Consider the following 19,478-nt stretch of genomic DNA (forward strand, 5'->3'; position numbering starts at 1 on the left):
CCAGCGCCCTTCCCCTAGCGATGGGCAATAGTGGATGAGACCTGCGGTACAATGTTAAATCTCAAGTGACCTGTCTGAACCCTTGCCCTGTTGCTGACTCTCTCGCCAGGAGCAACATTTGTTTTCGCCTTGGGAATAGCAGCCGGAAGGGCTTCCCGTTTCTTATGTGGATCATAATTGGCGGTTTGCCAGACTTTCTTTGTGTGGTCGTCGCTTTTACCGAGGATGGGCCGCGACCACTCCTCCATGAGCTTGGTGGCCTGTCGCTTGATTGCTGGTTCAGCCCTCTTGGATTTGCGATAAAACAGGATAACTTTGCCGATGCCGGAAGAGATCAAGGTCTCTTTGTTCATCTGCAACTTGGCAAGAGCTGCGAACAGCTCACGCTGGATGTTGTAGGCCGGTAGACTGCCGTCGGTCAAAGGTTCCAAAAAGAATCGTACTGCCTCCAGCAGGTTCATCTCCGGGTCGAGAATAGATTGCACATAGGTGTTCCGGTTCAGCAGGCTCACCACCTCGGGTAACATCTTGAGTTTCTGAGAGGCTGGCAACCCTTGTCGAACTAGTTCTCCGTCCATTTCCGCCGCTGTTATCATCCTATTACGCAAGTCCTCGATCTCTGCGTCTGCGGCTTGCTCGAGGTCCTGGACTCTATTAGTTCTGGATGTTGGGAAATTTTTCTCGGAAACTCACGATTTCGCCCTTTCTCATTCTCTTGCCTGATGACCTCTTGACCGCAGCGTCCATTGCTCGATCCAACGCCCGTCTTCTGCGCTCCTCAGGTGTCAGGTCCTCTTCATTGATTTCCACACGCTCGCGCCGTTGACTTTCGCCATCCGCCGCCTTCAATCTGCGCGATCTCTTGCCCTCAACCTCATCGCCACCAGAAAAGGCCTCACTCTCTGCTCGTCGTGGTTTCTTCTCCCTTCTGCGCTCCTTCTTCTTCTTCGGTGCAAGTTCCTCACCTTCGGCTCTTTTTCTCTTCTTCACCTTGATGGATTTGTTCAGCGTGTCGAAGTCGGGGGCAACTTCGACAGCCTTGGGGTCGAAATCTGCGAATTGGGCCTCATCGACCTCAGAGAGGAGCGATTCATCGTCAGAATCGTCGGCTGGGTTTGGACGAGTATCGGCATCGTGTTCTGGCTGAGGATCTTGAAATTCATCATGCAGGTCGTCCAGCTCGTCTTCGTGTTCGTCCGGTCGGTCAAGGCCCTCGGCGTCGGGGGGTGGTGCTTCCTCTCCGTAGTCACTCATGATTGCAGCACTACCTGAGGATAGGACACGTTTGGTAGAGTTTTGTTCGGTTACAGTTTTGGGATCGCAGCAGGACAAACACTTGCCAAATTAGGTAGAGAGAAGCCTAATATGATCATCAAACTCAGTCCAGAATTTATAAATTCCAAGACAAATAGATGGCGATAGCGGCAAGGGGACAACTTGCCAGTGAAGGAATGTCGTCGGATGCCAAGAGCGCGAGTCATGATGTTCCTACACGTGATTTCGCCTGACTCGGTCGACATGAATGGGCAAGAATGGGCTTGGAATGGGTTACCAACGCGATGTTTCTGGCCTCCTATTGGCTAGATCCGGAGTTGGAACTCGAGCACCTGATATAACTTTGTAGAACTGATGCTGTTCGAGAGGGCTGGCTGAGATAGTTTGATGGTATTAGTCATATCATACAAAGGTATCATACCAAGTAATTGCTACCCACGGATCCCACTATAGTCAAGAAACAAGGGCACAAGATGTCAAGGCTCTACATGTAGTATAGTTAGCAAACAGAGACAGCATCCTACAGTCCTACTTTCCAGTCCCACAGGAAATGAACCGGCAGATTCGGTTCAATAAACATATTTTCAAGTATTTCAACATGTCAGAAAGATTCAAGCATTTCCATTCCATGCAAAAGCAGTGCGATGGCCGTGCCATGCCCTTCTCGTTCAGAATCACGAAGCCAGCTTTGCGCTGATGCATGTATTGCATTGAACCCCACTCGATGTCCCATTTTTCAACCAGCAATTGGCAAAATTCGACGAGTTGCTCGATGCCATCTGATAATCCCAGGTAACCCCGGCACACGTCTGCATGTTTCCGCTTGCGTTATCTTGACCGTACAGCTGTCTGAAATATATCGCGTTCGAGCAAGCGTACAGACAATCGGTGAGGCTATAAGCGAACAGCCCCACAACGTCAGCGACCTGCAAGTCAGGATTGTTTTCATCGGCAACATGGTTTATCATGTCAAGACCGCAAAAGATATCGAAAGAGGTGTCGTGTTGAACGTCGATACGCGAGTTGCTGTCTGCACAGCCGGGGTTCTGCAACGTGTCGACGTAGTAGGGCTCAGGGACGACGAAATTTTCTAGCGATGATGGGGAGGGGAGGCCCGAGGAGGTGGTAGTTAATGATAATGATTGTGTTGCTGTTGCTGTTATTGTTGCGCCTGAAGTGACAGTCGCCGTTGACACTGGCGTACTTGGATATATTCAGCATATTGATTATCTGCACGGTAGAGATTGTTCTTACCTTGACGAACTCGAGTCGTGTCCCGATAACGCTCCCGCAACACCACCACCCACCACTCCGCCTACCACCAGAGCGGTAATTGCTGCGATCAATAGTCCGAATGCAAGCGGCGACAAGCCCCAGGGATTGGGCTTGAGAGGACGTGTCGGTGGTTGGCTTGCTTCTGTTGCGTAGCCATTTGTATATGGATATTGTTGTTGATGGTAGACAGGCCCTGGCTGCTGGTGAGACTGCAGAGGTTGAGGGGATGGCTGGGTCACGACCTCAGGAAACGGTTGATACGTCGAGGTGTTTGCTGGATATTTTTCTGTCGTCGCACTCGAAGTTGTCGTGGAATCGCGGGCTGCATCAGAGGAATAGATGGCCCCCGGCACATTTCTGTGCGACATTTTGCCAGCAGCGGCACAAATGTGGCTTGTTAGACGCGTAAATGGTGTATTTTTCGTTCAAGGGATATAGACCAGAGAGTGTTCATTGAAACCCCAGGGAAAGGAAAGGGCGCCCAACTTTTGCCTAACCGCAGAAGCATTGAAGGACAATCTTGCCAGGGGAAAAGACAGATATCTTGGTTGACGAGATGCGAGGCTAGCCTTTGCCATGTGCGACAGAGTTCTTGCACTTACCGTTCCATTTCCAAAATGTAGAAATCACATGTCCTTCTCGTTGGGACCTTCCATTGACACGGGCCAAACTTGTCGCGGGTGGTGCAAGGCAGAAAGGCAATAAAAGGAGTCGAGCTTTAAGGCGGCCAGCTATTTTCGGCACTGGTTGAGACCCGAATGCCGCACGATCTGCGAAATCGCTGCCATTAGCCACGTCGAATTATTAAACCAGCCTTTGGGAGATCCGAATTTGGGGGCCGCTGAAAGAATGGACCCCGTCGCGACAGCGGAGGGACGTCCGGATTGGCAGGGTCCGAATTAAATGGGTTCGTTTCAACCCCCTTGGGATAATTAGATCGTTAAGTAGCGCATCTCGTAAACGGAGCGAAATGGAGGCGTTCAAAAGATTCGGTCGGTTTTGGCCGTTGTTGTACAATGTCCAAGCTCCTCAAACAATTGCGACTTTCCAGCAGGGTGAAGTTCCACAGATGGAGAATTGCGACAAATGTGTTTCTGAGGCGCCGGATGAGCTCAAGCACGAACCAAGCCCTCAGAACGTGGTCTGACTATCTCGTAGAAGGTTTAGAGTCGTAGGGTCACTCCAACATCAGGGTGCCTTCATAAATGAACCAAAGGCAGAGGTTGCAAAGATGGCCTTGGTTGATTTGGGGAACAGTTTTCTGCCGGCTCGACATCTGCAGCCACGCCTCAGCCTTGTCTCCTCAGGCTTGTGGCGCTCCCTGGTTGATATCCGAGTCAAGCCTATTTCAGGTCAAGTGACATATCTCAAGGAAGGTCCTGTCGCTTGCTCTCTGCCTTTGTACCTATATCGCAGCATTAAGACACTTCTGTTCTGGCGTTGCAGCATAGTACGTAACAGCCACCAAATTTTCTCTTCTTTTCAACGTCAAGAACTGCATGGTTCGAAGATATTGCCCGGGTACCCCGCGGGAAGAAAGGGAGCGGAGGCATTTCTCGGCGTTAGATACGGCTCGAAAAGCTAGGCCTAAGCGTATAAGTCGAAGAACAAAGGCCTGGTATGGACGAAAATGGATCTGTGCAGACAAGAGGCGAGGAGGCGAGGACGCTACCACAGCGAAGTCATTGGACCATCGGGGTTGGACATTTAGGCAGGCATCGTTAGGAAATATCTTGATCGCTCCATGAAATCTCGTCTTGCTTTAGTCGTGGACCGTTATTTTGGCTGTCTCTTGGGATTTTTTATCCTTGAACCTACTAGGTAGAGGCAAGGCCATTATTAACAGAAGTCTAGCGAGCGCTCGAGAGAGCAGCAAGCCACGTAACGAGATATTGAAATAACCTGTCAGCATCCGCGGCTTCCCCGAAGAGAGGAAAAAGAAACACCCGTGGATCGGAAAGGCAGGTGACTTGGTAAGCGCTGCAGCTTAATAACACTAATGGACAACAGCGAAGGGGATTGTCGTTTCCTACGATTATGTGGTATGAGAGGTGCCTGACGAGGACTACCACCAAGCGGCACCCTGCCCAGTGGTGAGACGAGCCCAGCGAGATATTACTTGAAAGGCAGCGATATAATTCCTCCAGTTGGACACGAGCTCGTCATACCTTTATAGACAGTATGACATTGATTATAGATCTGGTCGGTGATGGTGGCTATCTTCAAGATCTTCACCGGTCACTACAACGGGCTCTGGCTTCATTGGAAGATCGAGTGGTGGTTCCGGGGACTGCAGGTAGAAAGAGTCCATGTGCACGCGGCTGTTGTAAAGAAGTTAGCTACCTGCACCAAAAAAAAAGTGCTTGGGGTAGACACCTACCAAACAGGACATGTTCCGCCGAAGCCCAGCAGCCACCGGTCGACACATCTCTGGTGGTGTCGATGGCCACAAGGAAGGACTCGAAGAAAGTCGTTCTTCACAAACGGCTGTGTGCAGATAGGACACTCTGGCTCCTCTGGTTCAAGGTCAGATTTCTTTTGATTCCCATCCTTTTCCTTTTTGTGAGGGGATTTGTCGATTTCGGTCATTTCGGCGTGCATTTCTTTGATGTTATGTTGGCTTTGCTCTAAAGACCAGTTGTGAGCGCCCCGGTTCTGGTGTCCCTTCTCCAAATCCAAGCTCTTAGTGCGTCGTATTTTGCTAGGGCCGCCATCATATTTGACTATTGGGATGCTTTGGAGCAAAGAGATGCCAATGCCCTTTTCTCGTTGTTCTTGTTGACGTCGACGCCGCCGAAGTCCAGAGCGTTGCAGTTCGGCTTGCAACCGTAACTCGTCGAGCCTTCGGATCGGGCTGTGACGCCTCACCCAGATGGCCGAGAAGATGATGAGACCAATAATTGCCACGATAACGGCAACGGTGATCACGGTCCTGTGTCCACCCGAGTTGGCAGGAGAGACAGGCTGTGGCGCTGTCGCCATGGAAGAGAACCCGAAGAGCGAATTTGAAGAGAGACAGGCTGAAACAGTGAGAAAAGGCAGCTAGCGGACGATGGCTCCCTCATATTGCTACAAGTATCTTCTTGTACTTGTATGCCTCCTCGCTGCATCCTAAGGTCAGATCGAGAGAAATGGCTCATGCTCACAGACATGGATAAAGGTCTTTTTACATAACAACAACAGTGGAGATGTCCACACGGGTGCTCTGGCTTTCTTCCTGGGTGACCTGGCTGGGCTTCAGGTTCAGGGTCGTGGGGAGGGAGCTGATCGAGATGGGTGAGATTGATCCAGACTGTATCCTGATGCAGACAAGAGAGTCGACATAAGCTTTCCATTGCCTGTTCCGTCTCGCCGGCAAGAATGAGGTGGACTGAAACTCCACTCGATAGAAAATCTCTCATACAAATGGAGCGGGCAAGCTGTGTGGGCGGCCAATCCTTTGCATCTGCTTAGACGGAACAACGCAGCTAGATGCCAAGACTGCGCAGGGATTCCTCACACTGTCCACTCTCTCTCACTCTCTCACTCTTCGAGCTCCCACTCCTACGCATGCTCCAACAACACAAACAAGGCCGCCTCATCCCGTCCCCAGCTACCCAGCTACCCAGCTATCTAGCTCTTCATTCCAGACGGAAACCCTGCGCTCGCACACACAGATCGTGCTGCCTGCCCCCAGACGATGGCAAAAACAATGCATCTGCATTCCAATTTGGGCGTTGCCCAGTGCCTGGCTCCCCTGGGCTGCATGCCAACTCTGCATTTCCTGTGGACGGCAAAGCTATATCTCCCATCAAGACATGACTAACCTGGTTACATGACCCATGCATACCGCTGAGATGGCCACACCGCAAGGTCTTTTCGCAACTGGCATGTCCTTGACCTGAAAGAGCCAAGCTCGGCCGCAGCCCATGTGTTCTTCAGCACATGCTGGACTATGTCCCATTCACTGGATCCCTGATTTTGTTGGCCGCGCCGGTCTGGCCGGGCGTTGATGTGCCTGTGATGCCATGGTGCCATGTCCCACCATCAATGATACGAGTGTCCCCCGCTTTAAAAAGTTCGCAGACCTGCCCACTTTCCATTTCTCGCGTGCTCAGTCTTCCACGCTTCTTCTTTCACTCCCTCTTTTGCTTTCTTGTCCGGTTTGAAAATCAATCCTGCTCGTCGCAATGGCTACGATTCGCATTGCGGACGAGATTCATCCCAAAAATGAGCTCCAAAGCAAGGAAGGGCGGCCCGCGGACTCAACTTCGATCTACACACACGATGATGGCATTTACAACATGCGCTCGAGGAGGTCCTCCCATGACCTGACGCTGTACCGCTCAAGGTCTCTGCAGCAAGATGAGGACCCCGGCCTGCGAAAAGAGGGCGACTTTAAGGAGAAGCAGGTACGGTTCACTTATCATGCCCTGCGTTAAATCGACTGATCCGAACATAGGTCTTCAGTGGCAAGATGCTTCTCTGGCTTGCCTATCAATCAATTGGAGTCATTTATGGAGACATCGGTACCAGTCCTCTTTACGTCTACTCGTCAACCTTCACCTCTGCGCCATCAAATGAAGATCTGATAGGTGTCTTGTCCCTCATTATTTGGTCTCTTATCATGATGGTGACCGTCAAATACATCATAATCGTTCTGCATGCAGATAATGAGGGTGAAGGAGGCACATTCAGCACGTACTCCCTCCTAAGCCGCTACATGAACATCACGAATCGCGACCCAAGAGAAGCCTCTCTGATAAGGATAAAGAGACACGCCTCGGGCGATCTCGAAAACGCCGGGCGTGTCATGCGCAAGGGCCTCGAATCAAGTCGTCTGGCACGCGGCCTCCTCAAGACCGTGGGCGTTTTGGCTGTCTCTATGGTCCTGTCCGATGGCGTCCTCACACCTGCGCAGTCCGTTCTTGGTGCCGTTCAAGGTGCCCGGGTGGTGAATCCTAGCATCTCCAAAGGTGCTATTATCGGCATTACCGACGCCATTCTCGTCCTTCTGTTCCTCATCCAGCCTTTCGGTATCACCAAGATTACTTTCGCATTTTCTCCCATCGTTATCATCTGGCTTGGGTTCAACGCCGTTTTCGGAATCTATAATCTAGCAAAATATGACGCTTCGGTCTTTCGAGCTTTCAATCCCGGCTACGCGTTTGAGTTCTTGATCCATCACGGTGAGCATGGATGGAGAATGCTCGGGGGTGTTTTGCTGGCCTTCACGGGGGTCGAGGCGTTATTTGCCGACCTAGGGGCATTCAGCCGCAGGGCAATTCAGCTCAGTTGGCTGTGCTACACATTTCCATGTCTCCTTCTGGCATACATCGGCCAAGCAGCCTATATCAGCGTTCATCCAGAAGCATACTCAAATCCATTTTTTGAGGCTGCGCCTCCGGGCACCATCTATCCGTCCCTCATTATCGCCATTCTTGCGGCTATTGTCGCTTCACAAGCTATTATTACTGCAACATTCCAGGTAAGCAACTGCACGACTGCGACGCGCGGGGGCCGTTAGCTAACCATCCTCAGCTCCTCCACCAAGTCATGAAATTGTCATATTTTCCACAACTAACGGTCAAACACACCTCGAAGATCTTCCATGGCCAGTTGTACATTCCTCTCGCGAATTGGCTTCTCATGATCGGCACAATCCTCGTGGCCTCAATTTACAATAACACGACCTCGCTCGGAAACGCCTACGGTGTTTGCGTTATGTTCGTCACGTTCTTCGACACATGTATGGTGTCGTTGACAGCTATCTTCGTGTGGCGTTTCAGTCCGTTCCTCGTTTTTCTACCTTGGCTTACGATCGCTTGCTTGGACGGCACGTTCCTCTCCTCGGCCCTCACCAAAGTGCCGGATGGAGCCTGGTTTACTCTTACGCTCGCGTTCGTTCTGGGCATGGTCTTTATGCTCTGGCGCTTTGGCAAGGAGCAGCAATGGGTTGTTGAAGCCGAGGACCGATTCCCGACTTCCCATTTCATCAAGAAAGGGCCCGATGGTCTGCATCTCACCGAAAGATTCCACGGCACAGCCCTTAGCACCATCAACGGGTTTGGCATCTTCTTTGACAAGGGTGGTGAGACTACACCAATCGTGTTTAGCCAATTCGCTATAAAACTCACCGCGATGCCCGAGGTGTCAGTATTCTTCCATCTTCGCCCACTGGAGACGCCTTCCGTACCACCATCTGACCGGCACACTGTGTCGAAACTGGCTATCCCGCACTGCTACCGTTTAGTCGTGAGATACGGCTATAACGACGAAGTCATGACCCCCGACCTGTCGTTTGTCATCTACGAGCAGATCCGAGCGTACATCCTTTCCGAACAAAAGGTGAAGTCGCAAATGAATGCCGATCCTGCGCTCGTCAGCGACGAATGCGCTGTAGAAGACGCTGCCACTACATGCAGTGAGACGGGCACAGGCACTGAGACGGACGAAAAATTTCAATTCTCACGAAAAGTCCGCCTACAACAGGATCACGACCTCGAAAAGCGCACGGAAGCCCTTCTTGCGCGTCTGGACCGCGCATTTGGATACAAAGTAATGTACATAATGGGCAAGGAGCAGTTGACCATCAAAAACGGCACAAACTACTTCCGAAGGACACTGCTGTCTTTGTTTCTGTGGATGAAGGACAACACGAGGACCAAGATGTCCAACTTGGCGGTGCCGACGGAGAAGCTCATCGAGGTCGGCTTTTTGAAAGAGATATAGAAAGGTGAAGCGAAACAAAGAGAATGGGAGGGAAAAGGAAGGAAGACCGTGCACTTGGAACCCCGTACGACCTCGCCCCTCTCCCGATGGGGAATTGTCCACATATGTACAGCGAGAAGAGCTGGATAAAACACCGGGGGAGGAGGTAAGGTAAGGAAAGAGGATTTTCGGCGAAGGGGGGGACACAAAAAAAGCTCGACCTACCCGACATCATACATGGTTTGGTTCGGATGGCTGGTGACAACAATTTCACTAGATCTTGACGACGACGGGGTTCAGCGACGAAGGTGTGTTCACGAATCTTCTTCTTTTTGTTGTTACTTTTGCTATTGTCATTATTCATTCTTACGTTGCGTCCCCACGAGATGTATATAGACGGACGAGCTATTACGGGCTACGAGCTAGAACGAATCAACGCATGATACAGCTGGTCCTGGATAGAATATCACGAGAGGTACGGAGGAGGTACTCCATGGTCTATGCTTGGTTGGACAGGTACTGTAGGGCCGTTGCCGCAATGAAAATCAGTCAGATCCAAAGTCTCGGGCCAAACCAGGCATAGCTTGTGGTATCGTGAATTGTCATTATTCAAGAAAAATAAATGGCATGCTAACTCCAATGCCGTAATAACACCGTAACGGCACCCAAGGTACTCCGGACTCCGCATCATGTTCATCCAGGCTGGGCTGGTCTGGTGCAATAGTGCCCCTTTCAGGGGCTCGTCAGCCTCGCGTTCTGCGCGCCCGCCCTGTTAACTTTCCTAAAATCCCAGCCCAACGCCATTCAGCTGTACAAGCAAACTATCGCAACAGCACTATCTCCGTGGTGGAAATAACCCAGACAGATGTATTCCCTTAACCCCCCCTCCGGGAGCCCCAAAACAAATAGTTAACAAACCACCTGCTTCCAAAATAAAACTGGAGGATCAAGTGGCCGAAGAGCAATAGATTTAGGCGTGCTTGAGAGGCTATGCCCCACTTAGCGAGCATCGTCGCACTTGCGACTGGGCTGCTCCGTGACCAGAGCCAACTGGAATCCAAGTTTGACCTCTGCAAAGAAGACCTCAATCCAAGAGTCCGTCGTAAACAGCCCAGTTGCGGCTTGAGTCGCGTTCCACGTTGAACTCTATTCCTGGGCCATCCACGGGTCAGAAGTCGAGGTGGCCGTCGAAAAAGAAGAAAGTGGACCAGCTGCCGCTGGGTAAAGTCGAACTTTCCGTCCATCAGCAATCAACTAAACTTTGATTGCTTGGCAAATTGGTAGAATTTTTGACGGCTATAGCGTTCTGAGTCAATGCAGAAGCCGGGCGCTACGCGTGGCGCTTCTATCTCCAATTAGATCTCCACGGAACCGAATAGCTCAAGATTGTCGATCGGCAACGTCAACGAGATAGCCTGAGCCTCGGCGAGAATGAAATCCGCATCGTGTCGCGGGGAGTCCTGATTTGGGGCCAGAAGTTGCTCCATTCCCGGTCGATTCCAAACCGACGGATACGATCGTGCATCGTGCGGTGTTTCTGGCGTCGCATATCCACTTGCTCCGGCGTTGAGGTCTGAACGATCCCGTGATAGCCGGCGATCCAGCGTTTCTGTTGGTATCAAATTGGACCTTGTACAGGGGCACAGGCATTCGGTGCTCGCGACAATGCGGTCAACGTCGAATTGCACGGTGTGAGAGAGCTGCTTGATGACCATCTTTGGACAGTTTAGCTTCACGGTTATTTATGGAGCGTAAATCGAGCCTATTACCTTGATAACCCACAGACACCTTACTGCACCATTGTCGTAACAACGCATAGTCGCCAGAAGCTTGATGCCCAATTCTCCCTTCTTCCACGCTTCGCTAGGTCTGGATGTGCCATTGTGCGTCGCGATCAGAAATAGGAGGCACATGACTGCTAGAAAAAGCGTGTAGATGACACTCCAAGAAGCGGGAGCCAGCAGGCCACGTTGATGCATCACCTCGGAGCGAGTGATTGTTGTAGCTGCGATTTTGATGCAAGCTAGTGCGTGCTGCGATTGAGTTCTCGAGATGGGTACGCCGTCGGCCATCTGTATGAGGTAATGCAGGAATGGCTGATATAGGACGAATTGACCGAAATAGAATGCCATTTCCAGTTCGAATTTCATGCTATGGCATTGTCAGTCAAGCTCGGGAAATTGAAAAAGAGAGAAAGAGCGCGGGAGTTCGAGCATGATGCATACATTGCCGACATCTCAAGCTTTTCGGGAAGAAGAGGCAAGCAAGACAAGGCTCTGGCCCATTTCCGGAATGCATCCTCCGCCCCTCTCATATTAACGGAGTCAACATTGTCAAAGATTAGGTCTTTTGTGCGCTTCCCCTTGTGATTGCCATGGCTAAATATGCTTCGAACGCCTGTGGCTGTTAGGCTCAACATTTCCAGGTGCTTCCCTGAAGCCAGAAGCTTCGCGTGAGTCTCAGAGACACCATCACGGGCATTGACCGATCTCTTGGCAAAGTCTGTCTTCAAAGAGGTCATGACACCGGGGTCGATGCAATCAGGATTGATGCGAGTGGGTAAATCCAGTACTATGCTGACCAAGGTGTCGAATTGCAGGACGGCAAGCATTATTCTGAGCCTGGCGTCTTGCTGAACTTCGGTGACCGGGATATCCTTGCCAATATCTTTATGCAAGCCAAGCCTCAAAGCCGAAGTACAAGCTATGCCAAGGTATGTGTATGCGGAAGTCAGACGAGAGGTTGTAACCAGAAAATAGATGAGACATAGTATTGTCTGCATTGATATGAGATCAGCACACTGAGCAACGTCAAGTTCCCTCCGAGCTAGAAGGAAATGCCTCGTACTTTGATCTGAGAGTCAGCCACTGGCATGATTCGGGGGAGGTGCAAACATACGCTTCATTGACAATGTCTTCGCAGCCATGCTTTTTGCGAGAGCGCACGTCAGACAATAATGCGATTGCAAGGACCCCGTGGAACAGTGGCATAAAGTTATGACTTGATGCACCAAATTGAAGGGCAGATTCGCTATAAAGCCGATTTACCATGTCTCGAAAATCGGCCTCATGGATGAATTGAATCAACGGATTACATCTGGTGAAGACGACCTCCAGAAGACCAAGAGTAATAGATAAACTCGGAAGACTTTGAAACTGCGAGGAATATTGCGTGCCGGCTTCAGCATCCGGCACCGGTGCATTGAACAAGGCTGTCGTGATGTTCTGGGTCTCGCTCGTCAAGCCCGGGCTGTCGGGCATTCTCCGGAACAGCTCCAGAGTCTTCAGGACAAAAGAATATCCGGAATACGAGCCATAGAAGGTGGTTTGGGTGGGCGAGTGGGGAACAATGCGACCGGCTCTACCCATCATACTGCCTAGGCGAGTTTGTCTGGCATTGTCTTCGTCGGCACTGGAGTCACCATCCTCTGATGGTTCCGGGTACGAGTTGTCCAGCGTGTTGAGCACCGAGTCGATATCGGTATTGGCGAGGATTTGATTTTGGGCCTTGAGCCGCACAAGGGACGTGCGTGCTGCTCGTAGACATGCCTCCAGCTTTCGAATTCTCTGGGTCGGGGTCTCCCGCGGTCTAGTCCCAGGATCATAAGAACAGACTGACACCGTTAGCGCCGTGGTCTCACCTCAAGGGGCGATAGGAGCGATCTCCCTCTCACCATCATCAGAGACGCTGCAGGGGCCGCAAGGCAGGGATCCGTCGCATTTGATCTTCCTCAGGCGACACTCGTCACAGGCGCGTGGTGCCCTTCTATGGTAGCCCTTGCGAAACGACCGGGAGGATTTTCCATTGCTCTGTTGCGAATCTCCAGCCATGAGGATCAAAAAATGGCATTTTGCCCCGTCGATGACGACTGAAGAGATGGGAAAAAGAGAGTTCCGATCATGCGGACGGGAAGGTGGGAGTTCGCCACGAGCAAGGGCACCAAGGGTGGGTTTGGGGTTTGCGGCTGCAGGAACTTTAAGCGATCGTATTAAGAAGTGTAGTAGCGATGCTTCTTAGTCAGGTGTTGCTGCTTGGTTTTTCCAGGTGGCCCAGGTGGCAGAGGTGGCAGAGGTGGCAGCTTTGCCAGGTGACGGGGTGATGGAACAGTGCAAAGGCCAATAACAGAGACGTGGATTTTCAGCTCGCAATGGCGTCGGGTCACTGCCAAGCCGCCAGCCTTGTCGCCGCTTTTACCAGGCTCGCCAACTATCAAATGCGGGGGACCACCATGCTCATCATCATCCGACGACGCAATATCTCCTCTGCCATCCCCCGCCATGGCACAGCCGACAGACGACAGGTTTGCTATCCACGAAGCTGCTCGAGAAGGCAAGACGCAAGTGGTCGAGTCTCTCCTGAATGCAAATCCTAAACTCGCCTCTCTCCGCGACCAAGATGACCGCCTTCCTCTGCATTGGGCCAGTGCCTTTGCCCGCCTAGACATTGTCAAGCTCCTCGCATCCACTCGCTCCTTTGACCCAGACGCCGAAGACGGCTCGGGCTGGACACCTCTTGCCATCGCCGCCTCCCTAAAGGACAATTCCGGACTGCCCATCATCGAGCTTCTTCTCTCTAAAGACGCCGACCCCAAAATCGCCACGAACACAGGCGTCACACCTCTGCACCTGGCGGTATCAAAGAATAACCTCGACGTCTGCAAGACTCTCTTGAAACACGGCGCGAGTGCCAGAGTCAAGGACAAGCGCGGCCATTTACCCCTCCACCGCGCCGCAGCCGTCGGATCTGTACCCCTCGTGAAACTTCTGCTCGAGAACAAGTCTCCCATCAACGCCACCGACATGGACGGACACACGCCTCTACATCACGCAATAAGTGAAGGGCATGGCCATGTGGCTGTAGAGCTGTTGAAAGCGGGAGCTGAGACGGACAAGAAGGATCATGAAGGGAGGTTGGCGATCGACTGCGCGCCGGATGCCAAGGTCAGGTCGCATATCTTGAAAGCGGCAGAGAGGGAAGGCATCGATCTCGTCTGAACAAAGACGGCTTCAGCATTGATGAAGACGGACCTCTACAACAACTCATGCGACAAAAAGAGAGCATTTGAGATGTTCAAATAAAAATTCTCCGGATTGGGCCTCATTTCATCGTGTCCGCCAACTGTCGATACATCTGCTTCACATCAACGATATCGGCCTTCAGCTCTTCTACCTGCTCGCTCTTCTCCCCCAACAATTCAAGTGTGGTCTGGTGCCTTGCACTTAGACTGGCATGCTCTTTCTCGAGCGCCTCTAACCGTTCCTCGATCTTCTGCTTCGCCTCGACCTCGCGCATCAGACTGACGACTTCTTGCCTTGCTTCATCGCGTTGGGTGGTGAGGCGGGCGAGCTCGTCTTTGGAAGCGGCTTTTTCGCTTTCGAGTCGACGAACGTTGGCCGACATGCGTTCCACCAGCTGCACAGAAGGGCCAGCGCCAACTGTTGAAGTGGAGATAAGATCGTTCAAGCCACCGCGTTGTGAGTGGTGGCTTGTGGTCATGGGCGTGGGTGGAACGTTGGCAAAATACTCATCAGGGTCCAGGGACATCGCCACAGAGGGCGTCTCTGCAATGGAGCCGTTTGCGAGACCCCGGAAAGACGTCGTAGACTGTTGATGAGGCGGAGTGTTTGAGTCGAATGTGTTGGGCATGATGGAGGGTCGCCGACTGCCGGCCCGTTCATATTGAATCGGGCTCATGAGATGATTAATGTCGAACCCAAGGCCTGAACTTTTGCGGACCGATGTCCCGGGGGAATCTGTGCGTTGGATATGCAAAGTCGCTATCCATTTTGATTTCTCCTCGTCGATCCTCCGTTGCAATTCCCTCTCGGAATTCCGCTTCTGCTCCTCGAGTTCCTTCGACACATTTGCCAGGTCCGTCTCAAGCTGGGTCACTTTTCGTTGTAGTCGCCGCGTTTCCTCGTTCGCATCCGCCAACGACTTATCCATGTCCGCATAGCTACTTTGAGCGTTATCCAGCTCCCTTTCCGCGTTCTTCAACTTCAGCGTAGCATCTCGCAATTTCTTCCGTAGTTCTGCTTCTCTCCCAACAAGCTCATCACGCTCCTTTTCCAGACTGGTAATCCGGCCGAGAAGGGAACTCTCAATCCCCTGCCAGTTCTGGCTCGCAGTGGTATATTGAGTCTGCAATGTCTCAATCTGTCGAAGGAGTTTGGCTTGTGCGTGGCCGTGGTCAGCCGAGGAAGCTTCTTCAGCTCGAACACGGAAAGACTCGAGCTTGCTTTCCAGAGCGGCCTGCTCATTCAACATTTCGCTCTCCATGGCACGCGCCTGCTCTTTCTCCTTCTCCAGTTCGCTTTGCAAATTTTGGATCTCCTTCCGCAGCTTCTCCTCTGAGATTTCCCGCTCGACTTTAGCAACAGTCAAATCATCCTGCAGCTCGACGATTTTCCGTCTTTCTTTCTCCAATTGCTCCGACTGTGCTTTGCTCTCAGCTGCTTCAGCCCGCGAATTGGCTTTGGACAGTTGCAGTTTGATTTCCGCTAGTGTGGCGTTTAATGCATCTCGTTCTTTTCGCATCGCCTCAATGTCCTTTGTCGCAATGGTATTTGCAGCGAGATTTTGCTCTGCACGCTTGCTTATTGCCTCTGCCTTTCTTGCACGATCCTCCATAATTCTGAGGGCACGTTCAGCCCGGTCTGCGCGTAGTCTTGCAGCTTCTTGTTCTTTAGCACTGGTCAATGCTTGGGCTCGAACTTTCTTCAGCATACCCCGAAGATCCATTTCGGTCTTTGACCATCTGGTGCCTTCTTCAATCAGGACAGCTATTTCCTCATCCTTTCGAGAGATCTTCTGCTCTAAGCTTCCTGCTTCCGCTGAGGCAGCAGCTTGCTTAGCAGAGTCGGCAGCCTCTTGGGCTGACTCAGCGACTTCTTGTCCTAGTCTTTCAAGATTTCTTCGGAGTGCATCGATGCGTTCGAGATAGGCATTCATTTCATCCTGTATTTCCGTTGACTCGTCATTACTAGGTCTTGATCCATTCTCTTCGCTAGTTCTCTGCATATCTTCTGACGGCCTGCTTGACATAGTCCGGTTATCTTTTAGGATTTCTGTCGAAGGTCGTGCTGAATTGGGATCTGGCTGTTCTATAATCGTGGATGCCGTTCTGCATTCCGGCTCAACCAAAACGGTGTCTCCTGAGGTTGGTTTGTCCACCCCAGCATCCTGCTTCAGTCTCTCGGCCACTTCACTGGAAGTCCGTATCTCTATATCGGCCTGGACGCCATCCGGAAGGGACGAATCTCCAACCTTCGCAATATCTGAGGGGGAAGCAGACGCATCTTCCCCTCGCGAAGCTGGTCTTGACAATCGTTCCTGGGGAGGGACAGGACTTTCGGTACGACTAACGTTCTTCTTCGCCATCGCTCGCGCGAGGCGTTCCTGGAGCCGATCATTGGAGGCAGAGGCAGTGCTGCTGCTTCGAGACAAGTCGGAGGAGGCTACCAATACGTTAGCCGTATGAAAGCGGCTCCTAGCGAGGAATCCTTACGTTTCTTGTTGTGAGCGGGAGTAAGCGTCCGTTTGGGACGATCACTCTCTTCGGCGAGGATATCGTCCAGTCTCGACTCGACAGATGCGACAGCCTGCTGTAGGAAATTCCATCTCGAACCTGGTCTGGAGGTCATGTTCCACAGCCAAATACCGAGTGCACAACTGTCGTAGCTAGAACGACTATAAAGCAGGGCCTACGAGCACTTGCAGTATTGAGGAGTACCAAGGAGATGACATTGCAGAGCAGAACAGGAGAATTTGGTCGAGAAACACCATTTAACAACGTTGACGCGTCTTCGATGCGGACAAAGTTGTCGGGGTGCGAGCCACGGACGGGGAAAGAAATAGGCGAACCGCAGTCAAGGGCGCAGTCCCGCAGCGCGGCATGTCATACAGTACCTCCAGGTCCCGCTAGCAGCCCTTCGACAGAAAGAGCTTCCCGCACCTGGATCTGAGCTTCATCAAGAGATTGACGCAGTTAACTGACACTAATTTTCTCTCGACTCTATATTCCAAATCAAACAAGTCTACATGCGAAATTCCATGGACCTTGTTGCTTGACCCGGAACTCCACAGATTATCTCGCAGGCAGCACACCTACGCTGTGCCCATCGGCAAGATGTCATTGAGTCCGCCTGCCTATCTCAGTACCCTACAGAGCAATATCAGAGCTCGCCCAGTAGGCGCATCGCCCTCTACTCTCGAAGCTAACATCTAACGACCCAATAGATACCTTGGGACGGTGCTGTTCGAGCGGGGAATCTAACAGAAGACCAGCTCAAGAGAATCAGATCGGTTGACAAGGTCAGGAAAGAGCAGCGGAAACAGACTATCGAGAAAGATGTAAATAGCTACAGCATCCTGCTTGTCGGCGGCAAAGATGGCGGCAGTGTGCTCGAAAAGGCCTCAAAGCGTAGCGACATCATCCAGTACAGTCTGGTGTTGGCGACCGACCTCATCAACGGTACGATATTACACCCTCTACACCAGAAAAGGCAGGCTTTACTGACGTGAACTAGATGCTCCTGATCTTGCAAAGGCCATCCTACAGCACCCTGAACCATACAAGAACTACTTGTCTCTTCTCAACCAGGGAAACAGCCCAGAGGACCCCATTCCCCTCCTCTCCGCTACGTTTCTCGTCAACCTTATTGCCATTTCTATAACGGCCTCCCCGCGCCCAGCCAGGCGAGATGACGAGGCGCTTCCGCAGCTCTATTCATACCTGACCAAATTGGTCAAGAATCAGGACAGTGGATTACAAGATATCGGGGTACAGCACATGTCGCAGTTGCTGCGAACGAAGCGATCAAAAGAACTATTCTGGAACCAGAGACAGGACACGGTCGATCCCCTATTCGACATCTTGAGAAAAGCCGCTGGAGCAGCAAAAGACAATGATTCTACGCTGTGGAGTGGCAATGCCAGCATACGAAGCAGTGACACGAGATTTGGCGAAGGCGTAGGCCTACAATTGATGTATCATGTGTTATTGGTAATATGGCAGCTCAGCTTCGAGGGCGAGCTGGTGGGCGAGGGTCTTGAAAAGTGAGGACGAGCAGTTCCCATCGAGAGGTCAAGGAATGGGCCGGGCTAACGTTTACCCAGGGACGAGGAGATTGTGCCGCTGTACACACAGCTTCTGCGGATGTCACCAAAGGAGAAGACCACCCGGCTCTTGCTGGCAACGCTGAACAACCTCCTTTCGACCAATAAGGAGACGTTGATTGCGACTGCTACAACTGCCAGACTTCCTGCCCTGCTGAACAATCTGAGCAGTCGCCATCTGACCGATCCTGACTTACTGGAGGACTTGGAGGGCCTGAAGACGATGCTTGAAGAATACACAAAAAATCAGACGACATTTGACGAATACGCCGACGAGGTAAACTCTGGCCATCTTCGCTGGTCACCACCGCATCGCAACCCGACATTCTGGCGAGAAAATGCACGCAGGATCCTCGAAGACAAAAATGGCGAACTCCCTAAGAAATTGGCTGAGATTCTCTCCAAGAGCTGGGAATCGGACAAACAAGTGTTGGCAGTCGGATGCAATGACGTGGGCAACCTGGTGAAGCAGGTGCCGGAGCAGCGGACTGCGCTCGAGAAGTTGGGCTTCAAGGCTCGGCTTCTGGAGTTGATGGGTGATCCGGACGAGAATGTAAGGTGGGAGAGTCTCAAGGCTGTGGGAGATTGGATGAGATACACGTTTGATAAGTGAGTGGCTGGGCCTTCCAACCAGGTCTGCCGCTGAGCGAGGTCATGGGACGGGTTGACGGTAGAGAGACATGGTTTATCTCGAGAGTTTGTGGTCTGTGGCGGCTAAGACGCGTCGCTTTTTTGTTGATGTATAAGAAGAGAATTGGGATGAAATGCTCTACAGAACTTTTCGAAGTACCTAGTTGCTCAGGAACTCTTATTGACCCCTTACTGTACCCCGTACTGTCGATTCCTTTTGCCTTAAGCTTGAGATGGACGGAGGATTGTCCCCTCAACGGGCTTGAAGACGAGTCGGTGTTGCTGTTGTTCATGCACCTCGAGACTTACACCAATATCACACAGCCTGCACAGTGCTCGGTCCCGTGTGCTTGACTCAAACAGTCATTGTACCTGTACCAAACTTAAGCGGGCATTTCAACCTTCGTAGCCGAAATCACGTTTTGACCTGGAAAAGGATCCTGGGAAAAAGAAAAGGACAGTGAGATATTGCGATACCTCAGGGAGCTAGC

At 51.7% G+C, this 19,478-nt stretch overlaps 8 protein-coding genes across 8 annotated transcripts; 3 read left to right on the forward strand and 5 right to left on the reverse strand.

Annotated features, from left to right (window-relative positions):
- Positions 1-14: 14 nt before the first annotated feature.
- Positions 15-1,254, reverse strand: A1O5_01215 (uncharacterized protein; the record flags this gene model as incomplete). The annotated part of the gene is made up of 2 exons (XM_007741834.1): positions 15-644; positions 694-1,254. The coding sequence occupies 2 exons, from the start codon at positions 1,252-1,254 to the stop codon at positions 15-17; spliced, it is 1,191 nt and encodes a 396-aa protein (XP_007740024.1).
- Positions 1,255-1,949: 695 nt separating this feature from the next.
- Positions 1,950-2,918, reverse strand: A1O5_01216 (uncharacterized protein; the record flags this gene model as incomplete). The annotated part of the gene is made up of 2 exons (XM_007741835.1): positions 1,950-2,478; positions 2,530-2,918. The coding sequence occupies 2 exons, from the start codon at positions 2,916-2,918 to the stop codon at positions 1,950-1,952; spliced, it is 918 nt and encodes a 305-aa protein (XP_007740025.1).
- Positions 2,919-4,741: 1,823 nt separating this feature from the next.
- Positions 4,742-5,532, reverse strand: A1O5_01217 (uncharacterized protein; the record flags this gene model as incomplete). Its single annotated transcript, XM_007741836.1, has 2 exons — positions 4,742-4,871; positions 4,931-5,532. The coding sequence occupies 2 exons, from the start codon at positions 5,530-5,532 to the stop codon at positions 4,742-4,744; spliced, it is 732 nt and encodes a 243-aa protein (XP_007740026.1).
- Positions 5,533-6,719: 1,187 nt separating this feature from the next.
- On the forward strand, positions 6,720-9,261 carry A1O5_01218 (potassium uptake protein; the record flags this gene model as incomplete). Its single annotated transcript, XM_007741837.1, has 3 exons — positions 6,720-6,941; positions 6,992-8,017; positions 8,071-9,261. 3 exons carry the CDS (start codon positions 6,720-6,722, stop codon positions 9,259-9,261), a joined length of 2,439 nt encoding a protein of 812 aa, XP_007740027.1.
- A 1,721-nt stretch (positions 9,262-10,982) lies between these two features.
- Positions 10,983-13,070, reverse strand: A1O5_01219 (uncharacterized protein; the record flags this gene model as incomplete). The annotated part of the gene is made up of 4 exons (XM_007741838.1): positions 10,983-11,391; positions 11,466-12,086; positions 12,139-12,853; positions 12,914-13,070. The coding sequence occupies 4 exons, from the start codon at positions 13,068-13,070 to the stop codon at positions 10,983-10,985; spliced, it is 1,902 nt and encodes a 633-aa protein (XP_007740028.1).
- Positions 13,071-13,517: 447 nt separating this feature from the next.
- On the forward strand, positions 13,518-14,234 carry A1O5_01220 (26S proteasome non-ATPase regulatory subunit 10; the record flags this gene model as incomplete). The annotated part of the gene is made up of 1 exon (XM_007741839.1): positions 13,518-14,234. The coding sequence occupies one exon, from the start codon at positions 13,518-13,520 to the stop codon at positions 14,232-14,234; it is 717 nt and encodes a 238-aa protein (XP_007740029.1).
- Positions 14,235-14,337: 103 nt separating this feature from the next.
- A1O5_01221 (uncharacterized protein) lies at positions 14,338-16,883 on the reverse strand (the record flags this gene model as incomplete). Its single annotated transcript, XM_007741840.1, has 2 exons — positions 14,338-16,697; positions 16,748-16,883. 2 exons carry the CDS (start codon positions 16,881-16,883, stop codon positions 14,338-14,340), a joined length of 2,496 nt encoding a protein of 831 aa, XP_007740030.1.
- Positions 16,884-17,368: 485 nt separating this feature from the next.
- On the forward strand, positions 17,369-18,970 carry A1O5_01222 (V-type H+-transporting ATPase 54 kDa subunit; the record flags this gene model as incomplete). Its single annotated transcript, XM_007741841.1, has 4 exons — positions 17,369-17,428; positions 17,479-17,713; positions 17,769-18,297; positions 18,358-18,970. The coding sequence occupies 4 exons, from the start codon at positions 17,369-17,371 to the stop codon at positions 18,968-18,970; spliced, it is 1,437 nt and encodes a 478-aa protein (XP_007740031.1).
- Between the last annotated feature and the right edge of the window lie 508 nt (positions 18,971-19,478).

This window comes from Cladophialophora psammophila (assembly GCF_000585535.1).
Source record: "Cladophialophora psammophila CBS 110553 chromosome Unknown aczJe-supercont1.1, whole genome shotgun sequence".
NCBI lineage: Eukaryota > Fungi > Ascomycota > Eurotiomycetes > Chaetothyriales > Herpotrichiellaceae > Cladophialophora > Cladophialophora psammophila.